This window comes from Cervus canadensis, chromosome 8 (genome assembly GCF_019320065.1).
Source record: "Cervus canadensis isolate Bull #8, Minnesota chromosome 8, ASM1932006v1, whole genome shotgun sequence".
Lineage (NCBI taxonomy): Eukaryota > Metazoa > Chordata > Mammalia > Artiodactyla > Cervidae > Cervus > Cervus canadensis.
The window spans coordinates 29,458,243-29,477,529 of record NC_057393.1 but is presented as its reverse complement, the minus strand read 5'-3'; the positions used below and the strand labels follow the sequence as shown (position 1 = coordinate 29,477,529).

Sequence of the window (19,287 nt, the reverse complement as noted above, 5' to 3'; positions counted from 1 at the left end):
TAAAGCCCTTCACAACACCCTCTGCTTAAATGGCTGGCCTTGTCTTCCTTTACCACTTTGTTCTTCAAATTCCCTGCTCCAGCCACACTGATGCACTCTCACTAAACTGTGCCCTCTTTCATTTCTAGGGCTTGACACATATTATTCCCTTTTCCCAGAAACGTCCTCATCTTCACCTTTCAGGAAGCGGAATTCTCCTCCTCATTCAGGTTTTAGTTCAGACATTACTTCCTCTACCTGTCCTCATACATCCCTCAGATCTGGAGTAACAGCATCACAGAACTCTGAACTGGCTGGATTGACTATGGAGTATTTTGTCCATTAGGGGTATCATATAGATCAGACCTGGAGACAGGCAATCAGGATGGTGAGCATTATGGAATATATATGATAGGCATGGAGGTAATGACTCCATGGATCTTACTTTATGTTTCTCACGTAATAATCCCATTGGATTGGGTAGGTATAGAAGAGAAAACTAAAACTCAAAGTTAAGCTACTTACTCAAGGTCCCTCACCTGGTAAATGGTAGAACATGGTGTTTGAACCCAAATCTGTGTAAATTCAGAGCCCATGCCTTCAATCTCTGCATAATACCACTTCTGGAAACCATTTTATAATGACTGGATTAGTGGGAAATTAGCAGGTATCTAATCCAGAGAACAGATCACCACATCCATTCACACAGCTGAAGAATTGTCACTTTGGAGAGTAACAGGGAAGTAGATGGCTCAATAGAAGGAAGTTCTTAAAAGGAGAAGGTTGAGCCCCTGAAAGGCCCAAGGATCAGTCATCTCTGCGTATCTCAGTCCAAGGTCTGGTACAGAAGGGGGAGCTCTGTGAATGGAAGGAAATAGTGCTACCCCATGAAACAGTGAAACTCTCATGGATGCTCCACAGGTTGTAGTCACCTGACAAGGCACCACAGGGAGGATCAAGGAGAAAGGATTTCTATCTCTTTGAACTAGATGACCTGTAAAGCTCCTGGACACTCAAAGATTCTGTGATTATTGGATTGAGTCTATGACTCAGACTTTGGCAAGTTACAGACCACCTAATATTCGGCAGTGCATTGGGATCTCAAAAAGTGGAGAATGTGAGCAGATGGACTAGTGGGCTCTGAGAACTGCAGCTTCCCACCCTGAAGCCAGAATGGTTCACTCTGACTCTGGGGATCCAGAAACCTCCTGATCTTGCTCTGGAAATAGAGACATTCCTGTCATTTATAAAGAAAGGCTCTGCCTACCTGTTACAGCTGCTGTCATAGGATCTGAAAATGGAGAGAAACACTCCTTCCTGGCAGATGGTTGAGACAAAAGACAGTATGTCAACAAATGAATTTCTGACAGTCATTTGCTGAGAGGAATAAAATGGGTCTCACAAAACATACCCTGGGTTGACTGTTGTTCCCCACATGCTCTGTCTCCTTTCACTCCATGCTGATGGCCTATGGTAAACATAGAACTGCCCCCCTCTCCCCACAGAATGAGTTCCAACCAAGTACAGCCAAAACAAGTGCTCAGCGTTCCTAGAGGGCTCATATAAATGTGGATGGCTCACAAACATGATGAAATTTTTAACCTAAATTATATTATCAGAACTTCAGATTCTACTTGCAGAATATTTGTGCAACCTAGAAAGAACAGAGACTTCTGTGAGGTATGTGCTGTGCTGTGCTTAGTCGCTCAGTCATGTCCGACTCTTTGCCACCCTGTGGACTGTAGCCTGCCAGGCTTCTCTGCCCATGGGGATTCTCCAGGCAAGAATACTAGACTGAGTTGCCATACCCTCCTCCAGGGGATCTTCCCAACCCAGGCATCAAATCCAGGTCTCCTGCATTGCAGGGAGATTTTTTTTACCGTCTGAGCCACCAGGGAAGCCCAAGAATACCGAAGTGGGTAACCTAACCCTTCTCCAGGGGATCTTCCCGACCCTCAGGAGTCGAACTGGGGTCTCCTGCATTGCAGGCTGATTCTTTAAGCTGAGCTACCAGGGAAGGCCTCTGTGAGGTATAATATCACCTAGTAATGGAGGCACCTTAGCTGTATGATCTAAGCTGCAGCTTCAGTCAACACACGTACCCACACAACTCCATCAAACTAACCAAAATTCACTTGTGCAAGAACTTAAAGCAGCAGTTAACTAAATACAAAGCACACTTACCTATAGGTCTTATAGCATCTGCTCGATCCATCTTTATCACTACCTCCAGTTATTTGTTCTTCTATGACTCACTGATCTACTTGCAAAATATTTATGTTAAATATGTAAATATGATAAATATTACAGTTATCAGAGAAGCTTTTCACTTGCTTCTCTCAAGGGACAAACCAAACCTTCCCAGCTTATATCTATAGATAGAGCTTCAGATAAGCTTCCCTCCATACCCTTGGCATGGGAGAATCTTAGCTACACTGATTACCACACCATTTGCATCTTTAACCTTTTATTAGGGATATGAGTTCTAAGGCCTGCTTGAATCTTTTTCTTTCTGCCTCCAAAGAAAAGTGGATCAAACATAGTCTATGTTAACTATGTGAAACCCACCAAACTATTTTTTTCTGAACAGAAAAGAGTGTCATCCACTCTTTACAGAAGGTTAAAAACTTCCACCTGCTAACAGAGAACAGTGGTTGCTAAGTCAGTATCAAGAACTTGAACTTAAAATGTGGATTCCCCTAAAAACGAAACAAACAAAAAAAAGTGGATTCCCCCTTGTAACTCTTGACAAAGCAACCTGTATGAAGTTTTCCCAGTCTGCCTTTTTCTCCTGAACTCAGTGACATGTACTTTTTAATTAAAAGGCCTGAAGCTGGAAAGGTATAAAATAGAATGTTATTATTGATATAAAGATCCTAGGACACGGTCTGATCACACAGGTGGAGGAGGCCATCCCCACAGACGCTGCCCACAGAGGTGTGTACACAGTTGCTGTACACACAGATGCTGATCACACACAGATGTACACAGAGACAAACGTTACTCACAGAGACAGATGTCCACCAGGAACACGATGTATACCAAAAGTTCCCGCAGGGTGGTCTTGACATACAGCTCCCGGTTCTCAGCTGTGTTTTCAGTCAAGGTCGTTCCCCAAAGTCCTAAAGGGGGGGACATTGGAAAGATGTCCAGAATTCCCACAGCAGGGTTCCTTCCAGTTACCCCACCAACCAGTCCCTGGAATTTATGCTCATTTCCACCCCAGCCCCTTTTCCCATCACCTTATCCCAGATGGGGCAGGCTAGGGTATCATCATATCCATGTCTTCCCTCAAACTAGCTCCCATATATGCTTCTGGGTCCCCAAGAGATGACTGTGCCAGGCTTTCCCTCTGACTACCACACTAGCCTCTGTACCCTGGGGCATTCAGATCTGACACAGACAGTTCACAAACCCCAAAGATACATCTTCATACTGTATCCCCTTCCCAAAGCCTCAACTGGCCCCTTCTCCCGACCCCAGTATCTCAGGAGGTGCCTCCCCCCACCAGGCACCTCTGATGCCACGACAGATGCGAAGGCAGCAGCTGGACACCAGGGTCCTGTGTGCTTTCTCCTGGGGTCCATCTTCAGGCTGCTTCGGTTGGGATTGAGGCGGCACTGCACTGGAGATGGTGCAGATCCTGAGGGTCCCTTGAGGGGAGGGGGTGCCGCTGTAGGTGGGGTTGTCCCAGGCTCCACTCCCCAGCGTTTGTAGCTCCTGCTCCTCGGGGCTTCCCACAGCATTCATGGGGAATGAGGCAGGGGACCTGGCACCTCAGGTACCCACTGTCACCTGGAAAACAGAGAACAAAGACACAGGTTAGCCTAGCCAGCAGAGGGCAAAGGGAAGGGAATGTGAGAGCAGCTGGTCTCCTGCAGCCTCTGCCTCCAGCCTTTTGTACGGGGAGTCTGTGCCCGCTGCGGGGAGGGAGCAGAGGAGACGGAGGGTGGGGAGTGACCGTCAGTGCTGCCAGGGGCTTTCTCTCCCCTCAGCAAGTGCAGGGGACAAGAAGAAAGAGGGTGGGAGGGAAGAGGGAGGCAGGGGGTTGATGGGGGAATAGGAAGGTGTGGAGACTGGGTTTGGAAGGAAGGTGGGGCAAGAGAGGCGAACACTGTGGGGAGAGCAGGGCTGCTTGCAGATGGGGCCTGGGAGGAATGCACCCCCACCAGATAGGAGAGGTGATGAAAGAGCAATGGGTGGGGCTGGGAGGAAAGGGAGGCCTTGGAACTTCACTGCAGGTCTGAACTCATTGTCACTAAAAGCTCCAGAAAGGGCCGCCATGGATCGGGGTGGGGACCCAGGCCAGGCACAGGGACTGAAAAGTGCTGCCTCCCTCCAGGCTCAGTCAATGGTGTCTGAGGCTCTGTTATGGTCTCACCTTGAGCTGACCCCTGGTGGGGTGAAGAAGGGGGGCTCTTCTCCCTCATTCCACCCTCACAGCTGGGGGGAAGGATCAAGACAGGAAGTCCCCCTCTTTCAGACACTTATGTGACAGGGTCTCTGACCGCAGATGAAGAGGGGGAACGCCTGCAGAGGTCCAGATCACCTGTATTCTTTTTTCTGAGGTCTGTCCTCTTAGAGGGTCCACACTCTAGCTTACAGCTGAGCTATACTGCCAGAAAGGTCTTCCTGCAGGGTGCAGAGCTGTTTAGGGAAGAGGCTAAGCACTGATTGGGAAGGCTGACCAGAGAGCAAAGGGCAAGGGCTGTGTGACCTGGGACTCCTTAAGGGGAGTGTACATGTGGACCCAGCTCAGCTGACAAGCTTATCTTAGCCTCTGCTTAATGCTGGACCTAGAACAGTGAGCAGGAGCACAAAATGCAGCAGGAGAAATAGCAAGGCTGATTGGCTTTCCCCCCCTAATCTTAGGTTTCTGAATCAAATCCCTGGCAAGGACCCTCAGCAATCTTTGCCTGTGCCTAGCTCCAGGCCCTGAGCAAGTGCCCTGGCTTGCCTACAGGCATGAGCTGTGGCTCAGAACAGAGCTGGCCCCAGGGATGCAGATGCTTACCTCCTCCTTGATGGCTGGAGTGGGGGCTGCCCTCTCTCCTCCTCTTGACTCCCTCTCTGGGCTCCTCTATTGCTGCTCTGGCCTGAAGCCCACCCACCTTTGTGCTCAGTGAAACATCAGCCTGGTGGAAGTCAGCAGTCTTAGGTGTCCCCATAAAGAGATCCTGATCCCAGACAACTCAGGGCTGGGCTCAGCTCCTCATGAATGTATTTTAGCATCTGAGACAGCATCTGTCCTAGCCCCGGGCCTGCTGCATGGCTCTCCCACCCCAGCCCGGGGCCACTATGAAGGGAATGAACTCTCCATCTGGGCTGTAGCTCACCCAACTCTGTGAGCCCTCCCAGATGGAAGAGTTCCCCTCTTTGCATTTTACTGGTTAATGAGACACATTTCAAGGTGATAGTTTTCTTTGGGAAGACAAAAGATCAAGACTGGGCCTGTACTGCCCATCTGATCTGAAACCATCTGACAGGGAAGGAACAGGAGTTTCTACCTCTCACCCACAGGCTTTTCAAACAATTGCAAAAGGACCGTTGGCCTGCAAAACTGAGCTCTGGGACAGAGGCGATGAACAGGAAGCTAGAGTCCAAAGAAGTGGGAAGAGGAAATGGAGATGGTTTCTGATTCCTTTGGGATGATTTTATATCCTAAGGGGGGCTTATGATCAGCAGGGGTTTGGATGGACTCAAGGAGGCCCATCACGTGACAGGTCCTAGGCCCCAGGGAGCTTAAGGCCAGGGATATGGGACCTGTCTCGGTCACCTACCTGGCCAACATTGTTCTTCCCTGCTCAGTCCTGAGCACTCCCCATGGAGTATGATCTATAAGGCCCACTGTGGGCACAGGTCATGTAACAGCTTGAGAAATTCTCTCAAAAGGCATTGTGCATTCTTAGGATGTTAAATCTTACTCAAGAAGTTGCAAATGTGGTAATAAAGTGGGATCTCCTGATGATTTAATGACCAGCAGTTCTCCAGGCCCTCCAGCTCCTACTGGCACTAGACTCTACTCTGTTAAAAAAAAGGCAACTGATTTCAGAGGAGTCCTGTGGCTCAGACTGCCTCTTATCGGCTCAGCAAAACCCAAGAGGCTTGAACTTGAAACCAAAACTCCCGGGTTTAACTCTTGGCTGAAAAACACATTAATCAGATGGTTCTGGGCAACAATAAGAGTCCCTTTGAGGCTCTGTTTACCTATCTGCAAAGTGTTGATAATAAGGCCTGTCCTGCTAAATTTAAGGATTATTTTAGAACTGAAATGGAAGTCTTTATAATCTGTGCACTATAAAGCACACAACAAATTTAATAATCCTAAAAAAAAAAATAATAATAATAATCCTAGCATGACAGGCACCCTAGTGCATTCCACTCAGACACAGCAGTTCATGGTTAAAAGAGACACCTTCAGCCTGGACTCTGTTGTCATCGCCCCTGAAGGACAAGTGGGGTCCAAGAACTCTCTGTGTCCACACCCATTCCACTTCAGCTGACACCAACAGAAGGGAATGATAGCATTTCACCTGGAAAGTATTATACAAGTAGTCTTTAAATGAAAGCACCTCTTAGAAGAGTTTTACAACCACAGGACCAGCCTTGTGACTCATTCAAATCAAAAGTACCTCTTCGTCATGAAGCCTCTTAGCCACTTGGTGACTTGGTCCCGTTGCTTCAGTAAGACAAATTTTTTGGTCACATGTTCTCCTCGTGCAGTCACCAGGAAGAGGGTTACCCCATGCCTGCCACTGGTACACTCCTTTTCACAGCCTCCCCATCCCAGCCAGCTTCTCCAGGGTTTCTGGGATCCAATAGGCCTTGACAAAGGGTTCAGCGACATCGAAGTCTACAAGATGGAATCTTGTGCTCCATCTCCTTATAAGCTTTCCTTGGAAGTTCCTCTGAGATAGGACACTTTCCATACTTTAGAGAAAGGAATTCTAGGGTGATTCACAGTCCAGGTTCTACAGGGAGAAGCAAGCTGCAAACCACCTTCTGTACTCTACATAGTGACTCAACCTTTTTCACCCCAATAGACATAAACAGTAAGAAACACTTTATAAGTAACAGTGGCTATGGCAATGATTCTCAATGGAAGACACTGGAAATCACTTATCTATAAGAAAGAAGCCTGGTATAAGAGCTTAACCTTCACTGATACACCATCACAGTCATCTGCCTGGTAAAAATACTGAAATTTGAGTAGCCCAAGTTTTCAACAACAAACATGGTGGATCAAGCAAACCAACCTGAGTAAGCTAAGCCAAAGGGACTCCTCCCCTGCCTTTTTCCATGTAACAAACACCACAGCACTACACCAGGGGGCCTGCACAAGCCCCAGCTTCTCCATAATATATTAAAGTGAACAAGTCAGTTCTGTTGGAAAGTCCAGGTAAATGAAGTCCTGTAGCAGCTGTCCCAGCCCAGACAGCAAGAAAATAGCCTCTGTCTTGTTTCACCAGACACCTCACAGAGAGGCTGGATGTGACCCACCTCTTCATTATAAGGACCCACGTTAGCCTTTTCATCCTTTGCTTTTACCTCCCTGATTTCAAAGTCCTTCTGGAATACATTTTGCATCTTCCATCTCTCTAAAAGGAATCCTTGTGAATGAGACCCTCAGCTTTCCTCCCATTTCTAGAGGATCCGCATGGACATTGATGTCCATCTGTCCATACTGTCTACAGAGATTTAGACAGATGGAGGAAAGCAATCAAACCTAGGTGGTAAGATACAGATGACACTATTTACAAAAACAAAGTTAGGACTTCCTTGGTGGACCAGTGGTTAAGACCCTGCATGCCACGCAGTTCGGCCAAAAAATAAACAAACCAAAAATAAAGAGGTTGTCACTTGACTAAGCCCTAGAAAATGGATCTGAGCTCACGTGTCCTGACATAATCCATCAGCAGTTTCCTTTCTAGGCAGAGCTCCTGCTGTGGCAGGCGGGGTTCTTTAGCTGGTGTGTTGCTGCTGCTGCTGCTAAATCACTTCAGTCATGCCCGACCCTGTGTGACCCCATAGACGGCAGCCCACCAGGCTCCCCCATCCCTGGGATTCTCAAGGCAAGAACACTGGAGTGGGTTGCCATTTCCTTATCCAATGTGTGAAAGTGAAAAGTGAAAGTGAAGTCGCTCAGTCGTGTCTGACTTGTAGTGACCCAATGGACTGCAGCCTACCAGGCTCCTCCATCCATGGGATTTTCCAGGCAAGAGTACTGGAGTGGGATGCCATTGCCTCCTCCAAGCTGGTGTGTTAGTGGAGTGTTAATCAGGCCACCTGCTGGAGGGGGTGGATTGGGGAAGGAAAGAACTCCATGTGAGTAGGAGACATCAGGCTAGAAAGAAAGAGGAGGAGAGGAGAAAGAAAGGCATGAGAGGGAAAGGAGATGGAGGATAGAGAGGCTCGGGGAAGAGGACGTGAGAGAATGCGGTTCTCCTCAGAGCCACTCACCACATTTCACATGAGGCACTTTGACTGACTGTCCCAAGCCTGTGTAGAGGGGAGACTGGAGCCCCAGGGCAGGTCCCTCGGGGTTCACTCTTCCAGCATCACCTCAGGCTCTCAGGGCAAACATCCATCATACCTCCTTGTACCTCCCTCTGAGAGCCCCATTAGAGAAGCCACATCTTCTTCCATCCTGAGTCCTCATTCCAATCATAATTCACTCCACAGATGTTTACTGAAATAGCAAAGGAGATCATTAGGGCCCCCTGCCTCATGAAATTTACATTCTGGTGAGGAAGATAAACATTAAACAAATATACAAATAATTGATGGTTTATCATCATAAAAAGTACTGTAAGGGAGAAGCAACAGGTGCAACAGGTGCTCTGCGGCAGGAGATCCAACTTTCTGAGGTCAGTGAGGAATGGAATGATGATTTCTATCTCTCTTCCCGCTTCTTGTCCCTGCAGCACACCACATTTTCTGAGAGGCAGACATGTTTTACAGATAGCACGCACAAGGAAACAGATCAAGTTAAAAGAGCAAATGAAAAGAAAGTTACAACACTGCAAGAAATATTAAAACTTACAGTGATCTTTATTCCTCATGGTCACTGGAATGGGAGCTGAGCTAAGCTTGAATTACTCATGCCTTAGCTTCTTTCCAAAAACAGGGAATCCAACAACTTTTTCACTCCTGAAATTGGTTATCTCTTCAAAAGCTGAAAAGGAGACAAATGAATAAAAGAGCTAGAGTAGCTGGTGAAACTACAAATTGATTAAAATTTCCTGAGGTGATGGTTTTAAAGCTGTACACTTATTGCCAAACTCACTAAGTGGTACACATTAAATAAATACAGATTTTTGTATGGCAATCACACCTCAATAAAGGTCAATCATTTTTCAAATTTTTTTAAAAAACTTCCTGAACAGGAATTCAGAACCAAGACTTTCTTTTCTTTTGTTCCACTGGCCCTGTTATCTCAAATCAAGAAATCTACCTTGGTATCTCTATCAGTATGATTGATAAGTTATTAATTTTTTAAAACGCTGGAAAAGAGGAAGCCCAAATATCCAGCAATAGAAAAAAAGATCAAATAAATTAAGACACATTCACATAATGGATTGTTGTGCAGAAAAAAGCAACATTTTTGAGTAACATTTAATGTCATAAGAAAAAGCTCAGTGTATGTTATGTTAAAACTTCTGGCATATACATGTACAGAACTCAAATTTTCTCTGTATATACTTAGATAGATGCATCAAAAAAGGACTATATTGAAGAATAAAAATATTTAGTAATGGTAGCTCTGGATGGTGTGATTATAGATGCTTATTGTTTTGCTAATTTTTTCTACAATGATTATGAGTACTTTCATATTTGGAAAAAATAATTATTTTTAAAAAGCCAGTTGTCAGTAGTTATGTACATAAAAATCTGAGGTTCATTTTTATTTCAGACTCAGAGAACCTCTTGGCTGGTTGCCTTCACAGCACTAGCTCTCCATACCAGTGAGACATCAGTGTGTTCATTTCTTGACATGGGAGTCACCATGTAGTAGACTTGCTTACCGCCTGCCTGCTCTAAGCCTAATTGCTACTTCCTTGGAGATTACAGCTGGGGAAGAATATGGGTGAAATGTATGGCAGGTATGAAAATAGCTACAATGATAAGTAATATAATGGGAAGTACAGTATCTCACAGAGGAAGGAAGGTGATTGAGTTTGGAATTGGGAAGGTCAAGAAGGGAATTTTGAATGGGAATGGCACCAAAATGGATTTTGAAGGATGGATAATATTTTAAGAGGCAGAAATAAGGTATAGTTGGGGCTTCCCTGGTAGCTCAGCAATAAAGAATCTGCCTGCAATGCAGGAGACATGGGTTCCATCTCTGGGTCTGGAAGATGCCCTGGAGAAGGAAATGGCAACCCACTCTAGTATTCTTGCCAGGAAAATCTCATGGACAGAGAAGCCTGGCAGGCTACAGCCCACAGGGTCGCAAAGAATCGGACTGAGCACAGCACAATAAGGTATCAGTTCAGTTCAGCCATTCAGTCGTGTCCGACTCTTTGCGACCCCACAAATTGCAGTACGCCAGGCCTCCCTGTCCATCACCAACTCCTGGAGTTTACTCAAACTCATGTCCATCGAGTCGGTGATGCCATTCAGCCATCTCATCCTCTGTCGTCCCCTTCTCCTCCTGCCCCCAATCCCTCCCAGCTAGTTACCACTTAACCAAAATGCCAGATTCTTTACTGTGTATTAATATGACCTCAGTTATCTCTCATACAATTAGCTTTTCATTATCTCTATTTTACAGGTGGAAGAAACTGAGGATCAGAGAGAGAACTTATGGTGGTGTCAGGCTTCCAAATGGGGTCTGACGACAGTGGTAATGACTTCCCGCATATCAGCCTGCAGGGGCAGCAGCGTGTATGAAGCCAGGCAGGTGGGAAGCTGAAAGTAAGTCTCTTTTGGAAGAACAATCCCACTTTGGCTGGAGTATAGAAAGGGAGCCAGGAAAGAGGGTTGGGAGAAAATATGGAAGGCCTCATATACCAGCCATTTTATTTATTAGGCAACAGAAAGACAGACAAAGCATCTGAACAGAGTAACTATATTAAAGCTATATTTTATGGAAAACAGTCTGACAACAGGATAGGTTGGTTTGGGAGAAACTGGAAGCAAGCAAATCAGTTGGAAAATTGCTGTGTTAGTTCAGGGACAGATAATGAAAGTACGAATTTCATTCGGTGAAATAAGACTAGAAAGGAAAGGAAAGATATATGAGAAATCTCTTAGGTGGCATCTGCTGGGATTATGATGTACCTGAAGGATGTGGGGTACAAGGGAGAGAAATCAGAGGCAGATCTAAGGTCTCAAACCTGGACAATTGGAAGAGTGGTGATGCTATTACAAGGTGGGTGGGGAGATGGAGTGAAAGAGGAGTGGGTTTCAGTAGGAAGGTGATGAATTTGGCTTTAAGCATATTTGAGTCTAAAGTGTTAAGATGATGAAATCTGACAGTCTGTTGAACAATTTGGGCTAAAGTTTAAGTGGGCAATAAAGACTATGGACAGTAATATGGGGATTGTGTGGCTAGAAGTTTATTGGAGCCACAGGAACAGTTAAGATTGCCAAAGGATTAGATTGAATAAAGAAAGAAAAGAACTTGAGTTGGAGGACAGAAGAGGAGCCAAAAGGGAGAAAGAGTCATGAGAGACAGGAGGAGGACCAGAGATTTTCAAGACATGAAAGTCAGAGGAGGAGTGTTTGAAGAAGTAGGCGCTGATGGACGGTATCAAATGGTGCTAAAAAGTCAAGAATTCCAATAAAAGTTTCTGGATGTTTAGACTAGAATCTCTCAGGAGACCGTGAAAAGTGAGGAGGCTAGAGATGCCTGATGTGGAGGAGCAGGGGTGTAGAGGTTAAAGGGTGGGTCACAAGGCAATGAAAGAAGTGGCTCCATTTAACTGCACATGTAAATTTACTAAGTATTTGAGTACCTGCTGGGCAAGCTTCTTGCACATCTGCTTGGGGATGTCCCAAGAAACCGAAACCAACCATCCTCATCTTCATGTTCTAAAAGCTTCAGTTCATAATATCTGAAACTAACCCAACATTGTAAATCAACTATCCTCCCAATTAAAATTAAAATTCTTCTATTTTTTTTTCCTTTTAAAAATAAAAATTATTTTAAGTAAAATAGAAGTTTCCGTTCATTCCAACTCCTCTTCTGGTGCTGAATTTTAAAAACAGATTTATTGAGATATAATTCACAGATCATACAGTTTACCCATTTAAGTATACAAGCTAGTGATTTTTAGTATCTACACAGATGTCCAACCATGGTGTTGACTTTAAAGGATAAACATTTGAATCTGGAATTCAATTCTTATAATTTATGCTGTAAATGAGGGAGCTGCTGCTGCCGCTAAGCCGCTTCAGTCGTTTCTGACTCTGTGCGACCCCATAGACGGCAGTCCACCAGACTCCCCTGTCCCTGGAATTCTCCAGGCAAGAACACTGGAGTGGGTTGCCATTTCCTTCTCCAATGCATGAAAGTGAAAAGTGAAAGTGAAGTCATTCAGTCGTGTCTCACTCTTAACGACCCCATGGACTGCAGCCTACCAGGCTCCTCCATCCATAGGATTTTCCAGGCAAGAGTACTGGAGTGGGGTGCCATTGCCTTCTCCGAAACGAGGGAGAGGGGATCCCGAGGCCCAGAATAGATTCTTCACTCCCACCTTCTTGAGCAGGATCACAGAACAGTAGGAAGGCACAACGGTGCTTTGCCTAAAACACCCACCAGGTGGTAGCACTACCCTTGCCCAGTTTGAAAGGCTGTGTCCTCAGGGTCTCCCACCTAGGGACTGGTCTCTCCTCTGCTCCTTCCTGTTACTTACTCTTCTCTTCTTGGTAACTCTACTAACAGGTCCTAACCAACAGGGATTTATCATTCTGGAGGCATGGTAACTTTTTGTGTGAACCTGTGTCCTCTGAGAAGCAGAGGCCAAGAATAAAGCTTGTGAGGGTATTTAGTGTGGGAAACACTTGTAAGTGAAAATAGGGACTGAGCCTAGGAAGGCTAGGAGAGTTGTCAGACTAGAATGTGAATCTGACCCCAAATGAAGAAGAGACAGTAGGAAAGTTGGTGTGGAGCCTCCTGCAGTATAGTTAGTCTCAGAAATGTTGGCCAAGACCTTCAGGAAGCCCAAACAAATGACCAGAATTCTGTCTCCCAGGAAGGAGCCTGCCTTAGTATCCCTGCTAAGCTCAATTATTGGCTGGGCTGCGCACCTGTAAGTGGCCCAGGTGGAGGCTCTTGGTCAATTATCCCACCAGCAGTTGGTAATGTGTAAGGCCTGTTCTCATGGCCTCCACATCTTCCTTCAGAAAAGGAACAGCCTCAGCCCTCAGGTACAAAATGACACAGGGCAAAGGCTAACAGAGTTCTACCAAGAGAACACACCGGTTATAGCAAACACTCTTCCAACAACACAAGAGATGACTTTACACATGGATATTGTCAGATGGTCAATAATGAAATCTGACTGAATATATTCTTTGCAGCCAAAGATGAAGAAACTCTATACTTAATCAGCAAAAACAAGACCTGGAGCTGACTGTGGCTCAGATAATGAGCTCCTTTTGCAAAATTCAGGCTTAAATTGAAGAAAGTAGAGGAAAACACTAGATCATTCAGGTATGACCTAAATCAAGTCCTTTATGATTATACAGTGGAGGTGATGAATAGATTCAAGGAGATTAGATCTGGTAGACAGAGTGCCTGAAGAACTATGGGCTGAGGTTCATAACATTATACAGGAGTGGGTGACCAAAACCACCCCCAAGGGGAAAAAAACGCAAGAAGGAAAAATGGTTGTTTGAGGAGCCCTTACAAATAGCTGAGAAAAGAAGAGAAGCAAAAGGCAAAGGAGAAAGGGATATACCCAACTGAATGCAGAGTTCCAGAGAATACCAGGGAGAAATAAGAAAGCCTTCTTAAGTGAACGATGCAAAGAAATATAGTAAAACAATAGAATGGGGAAGACTGGAGATCTCTTCAAGAAAATTAGAGATACCAAGGGAACATTTCATGCAAAGATGGGCACAATAAAGGACAGAAATGGTATGGACTTAACAGAAGCGGAAGATATTAAGAAGAGGTGGCAAGAATACACAGAAGAACTATGCAAAAAAGATCTTAATGACCCAGATAACCATGATGGTGTCGTCATTCACCTAGAGCCAGACATCCTGGAATGTGAAGTCAAGTGGGCTTTAGGAAGCATTACTACAAACAAAGCTAGTGGAGGTGATGCAATTCCAGCTGAGCTATGTCAAATCCTAAAATATGATGCTATGAAAGTGCTGCACTCAAGATGCCAGCAAACTTGGAAAACTCAGCAGTGGCCATAGAACTGGAAAAGGTCAGTTTTCATTCCAATTCCAAAGAAAGGCAATGCCAAACAATGTTCAAACTACAGGACACTTGCGCTCTTTTCACATGCTACCAAGGTAATGTTCAAAATCCTTCAAACGAGGTTTCAACAGTATGTGAACGGAGAACTTCCAGATGTACAAGCTGGATTTATAAAAGGCAGAGGAACAAGAGATCAAATTGCCAACATCCACTGGATCATAAAAAAAGCAAGAGAATTCCAGAAAAACATCTTCTTCATTGACTATGTGAAAATCTTTGACTGTGGATCACAACAAACTGTAGAAAATTCTTAAAGAAATGGGAATACCAGACCACCTTACTTGTCTCCTAAGAAACCTCCTAAGGTCAAGAAGCAACAATTAGAACCTGACATCAAACAACAGACTGGTTCCACATGGGCAAAGGAGAACACCAAGGCTGTATATTGTCACCCTGCTTATTTAAATTTTATGCAGAGTTTAACATGCAAAATTCTGGGCTGGATGAATCCCAAACGGGAATTAAAATTTCCAGAAGAAATATTAACAATCTCAGATATGCAGATGATACTACTCTAATGGCAGAAAGCCAAGAGGAATTAAAGAGCCTCTTGATGAAGGTAGAAGAACTGAGTGAAAAAAACTGACTTAAAACTCAACATTAAAAAAACTAAGATCATGGCATCCAGTCCCATCACTTCGTGGCAAATAGAAGGGGAAAAAGTGGAAACGGTGGCAGATTTTATTTTCTTGGGCTCCAAAATCACTGCAGATGGTGACTGCAGTCACAAAATTAAAAGACGCTTGCTCCTTGGAAGAGAAACTCTAACCAACCTAGACAGCATATTAAAAAGTGGAGACATCACTTTGCCACCAAAGTCAATCTAGTCAAAGCTATGGTTCTTCCATTAGTCATGTATGGATATGAGAGTTGAACCATAAAGAAGGTTGAGCACCGAAGAACTGATGCTTCCCAATTGTGGTGCTGGAGAAGACTCTCGAGAGTCTCTTGGACAGCTAGGAGATCATACCAGTCAATCCTAAAGGAAATCAACCCTGAATATTCATTGGAAAGACTGATGTTGAAGGTGAAGCTCCAATATTTTGGCCACCTGCTGCAAAGAGCTGACTTATTGGAAAAGACCCTGATGCTGGGAAAGATTAAAGGCAGGAGGAGAAGGCAGTGACAGAGGATGAGCTGGTTGGATGGCATCACCAACTCAATGGACATGAGTTTAAGCAAACTCCAGGAGATAGTGAAAGACAGAGAAACCTGGTGTGCTGCAGTCCATGGGGTCACAAATCGTTGCAACTTAGAGACTGAACAACAGCCCCCAGTAGTCTCCACCAAGGGCCATCTGTGTTCCCCATCTCTGAGGGGGGCAGTTCAATCCCCACTTCACACCTCTTGTGCTGACTTCATGCCCCACTCTCCAACCCCTCTCCCATCTGCTTCATGCTGCATCCAACTCTCCACCTTCCTGGATGAATCCAAGCCGTATACCCTCCCAAGAAAGCCCTACCTTTTCGAGGCCCCTGTCTTTGGCACCTTCCTTCTTATAAGCTCTCGAAAACTGAATGAGGTGATGGGATTAACTGGGTATTGGCTTCAGCCCTGACCCACAGGCCCAGGCACCAGTCTGCCCTGGCAAGAGATGGGTTGACCAGCACCAGGGCCCATAACATAGCTTTGCCAAGTGGTCCAGAGGGCCAGGGAGCTCTTGGGGGCCAGGAAGAAGTTGGCATTTGCCCACGGAAAGCAGAAGTTTGGGGAGAAGGGTGTTAGGGAAGAAGACTTGTGGGTACCCGACATGACAGGAACTTACCACGTCAGTCGCCTCCGAGGGCTGCCCTGAGTGCTGAGGGCTCATTGTGCTTGGACCTCTAGGTTTTGCCCCTCTCTCCCCTGGCTGGTCCTCAGCTGAAAGACAGGGTTGGCAGAGATGGGCTGATTACAGCTGGCTCTCCAGGCTGCTGCTTGAAAGAAGCACATGGGGAAAGCAAGGATTCTGCAAGAGCATGTCTGGGCCAGGTGACATTGCAAACACAGAGTCCCTTAGGGAAATAGGAGGAAATAACTTGGGAGTTTCAAAGGGAAACCAGGCAATCCCTGGCATGGGAGCAGCAGAGAATGGCCTGGCAATCTACCCCAATTGCATTATTTACACTTAGATGACAGAGGAAGCTGAGGGCAAGTGTGGGGTTTCCCCTTTTCCCTCTTGAGCAGAGAGAGGTGGAAAAGAAAGGTGGAGTTGGGGAGTGGAATAAAAGGAAGACACCTCAGGTGATACGGAAGGTGGTGGTGGTGGGGTGGGTTTCCAGACTGTAACCTGCCCAGGGACCCGGACCAGGGTTGATGGAACCAGGATGGGGGCAATGGGACTAGCAAGACTCCTTTCCACTCCCCACTCAGCACATTTGTTCCATGCTTGGAATGAACTCCTTGCTAGACAAACCTATGAAGTATATATCCACCCCTAGCAAAGGGAGCTGATATGTACCCCCCAACATCACCCCCACCCTAATAGCCCCAGACTGGTACAGCCTTCTGAGCCTTGTAAAATAGGCTAAATATATCAATAAATATTAGTAGCTTGTCAGAACACCCAGGCCACTGCATAGGAATAGACGCTCAAAAAATTGCTAAATGAGTCTGTCTCAAGCCCATTCTCTCCTATAACCAATTCTAGGGGCACTTCGGTTAGGAACCTCTCCTGAACCCACTCCCCATTTAATAGGGTCTGTTTGTACCCTGCGGTCATCAGATGCTATCCTGCCCAGTTGGCTATTGTACTTTGTCCTGTTTCCTTTGGAAAGCTGTGAGCTCCCCGGGGACAGCTTCAGAGCCTTGGCTGCATTCTCCACCACCTCCCCACCCACCACTACCACCCCGGCAGAGCAGAGAACTAACACTCCACTGGGCACTGTGAAGGCTCAGTCAACACTCAATCCTCAGGTGGATTCACTGGCTCAGAGGGAGAGCAGCAGGCTCTTGGCTGGGAGAGGCTGCGCAGAGAAGGCGCCGAGGGAAGCCTGACTCAGGACACAGACAGCTGCCCTCTGGTCCGGGCACCCCTGCTGTACCCGGCTCAGCTGCTGTGTCAATGGAAAGCAGCGTGACATCAGCTGTGGAAGAGGTTACTATCAGGCAAAGGGAAGGGCAGGGAGAGCAGGCCAACCGCCTGTGGAGGCTAGAGGCTGGATCAGCTGGGGAGAGGGTGCCTCGTGAGGGCTGGGTTCAGGTAGGGGCCTGCAGGGAGCAACAAGCAGGGAGGCAGAGATGCGGAAGAGAGGGGCTGAGGGCATGGATGGTTAAGGCCTCTAGCCTTCCACCTGTAGGATAGAGGGAACCTTGGTTTGGAATTCTGGAAGACAGTGAGACTCCCCTTAGCCACTATACGAAGCAAGCGGGGTACACCTCTCTCTGACCACAAAAGCAAGGATGGGGCAGGCCCTCTCTTCTCCATTCAGCTCAGAACAGAGTCAGGGCAAGAAAGGCTTTCCTTCCAGCTCATGTATTTGTTATTGGAGGCCCTGGGTCAGTCCTTCTTGCTGCCCACCACAGATGAAATGCTCAGGTATGGGACATCTTCCCTGGCTGGGGTAAGAGCCCTGGGGAAAAGTCAGGCCACCACAGAAACTGCCAGCCTGGCCCCGGTCCCAAGATCTGTCCCTGGGTGTCACCGCCCCCACCCCAGGGCGTCAGTGAGATCGCCAGCCTGGACCTTTGAACAAAGGTTCTAATAAGACCTTTGTCTCCAAGTCTCGCATGCCCAAACTCTTAGCCCCTGGTCCCACATTCTGCCCATTTACTGCCCCCAGTAGCACTCACTCTGATCTGCAGACATAGGCCCAGTTCCCAGAGACAGGCAGTAATTACTTGGTAGAGGCACCAAACCTGCTCCCCACCCCCCCGCACTGGGGACACAGTGGCACATGGCTGTATGTGTGTACACACAGGCATGCACACACACACACACACTGCTGTTCTAGGCCTGACAGGAGGGCTGTGGTGAGGGGGATGGTGTAGATACACAGACATGCAGTCAAACAGGGAGCTGGCTGGAAAAGTGCCCCAACCTCTCCTCAACCAGGGTCACACAGCACAAGACCTCGCACCATCTCTCTGGCCTGGGTCCTTGGAGGAGCGTGTTTCAGGTCCTATTGCAGTGTCAGTTTTGAGTCTCTCTTCCTCTTCTGAGCCTCTAAACTTGTCAACTGCCCTTCTCCACATCCATCCCAATGGTACCTTGAGACTCACCACTGCCACCTCCTCCAGGAAGTCTCCCCTGATTCTCCCAAGCTGGTCTGGTATGTGCCTCTCCCTGGAGTCCATAGCACCCTGAGCTAAACACCATTATCCAGGGTTATAAGGATCTCCACTACTATGGTGAGTTGCCCAAGGTCAGGACCTCCTTATGACTTAAGCACTTACCACTATGCCTGGGACCATGTGGCACTCCATATTCACTGCATGAGAGAGCTGATATATTTCTGGAAGTGCAGGGTCTCCACCCCTTGTTTTACTCAATCTCCCACAGAAGCCAGTGGGAGCCCAGAAGGCAGACTAGCCTGGTCCCCACTCCTCTGGGCAGGAGGAAGGGAGTCCACCGATGCTAGCTCTTCTGGCTGTCTGCTGTCTGTGACTCAGCTTGGACCACGAGACAGGAAGGAGCCCAAAGCCCAGGAGGGTCCTGCCCCTTGTCTCTGCACAGAGAATAGGCTGCGGACAAGCCCAGGCCAGATGTGGGTGCTGACTTCCCTCCGTTCTCCACATTGCCAGGTCTCGCGGGAAACCTTGAGGTCAGGGAGGTGATGACAGTCTGGACAGCTCTGGTCTCTTGCCCTGATGTCACAAGGCCATGGGCAGTATGGAAGGACAGTGACGTGGGGCTGGCTGGATCACACCTTGTCTCAATGTGCTTGTTT

At 46.8% G+C, this 19,287-nt stretch overlaps 1 protein-coding gene across 2 annotated transcripts in view; it reads right to left on the bottom strand.

Annotated features, from left to right (window-relative positions):
- Positions 1–18,869, bottom strand: part of PKD2L1 (polycystin 2 like 1, transient receptor potential cation channel) — a 54,687-nt gene extending 35,818 nt beyond the window's left edge. The window contains exons 1-6 of one of the 2 annotated variants that reach the window (XM_043475801.1): positions 18,794–18,869; positions 16,185–16,279; positions 9,023–9,154; positions 8,440–8,668; positions 3,495–3,774; positions 2,988–3,101 (exon numbers count right to left, since the gene is read on the bottom strand). In XM_043475801.1, coding sequence (XP_043331736.1) covers positions 2,988–3,101; positions 3,495–3,729 — 349 coding nt within the window. In that variant the 5' untranslated portion in view covers positions 3,730–3,774; positions 8,440–8,668; positions 9,023–9,154; positions 16,185–16,279; positions 18,794–18,869. Of the gene's footprint in view, positions 1–2,987; positions 3,102–3,494; positions 3,775–8,439; positions 8,669–9,022; positions 9,155–15,881; positions 15,911–16,184; positions 16,280–18,793 lie in introns of those variants that run through there. The other variant, XM_043475802.1, reaches the window with a different exon arrangement.
- Positions 18,870–19,287: the final 418 nt, after the last annotated feature.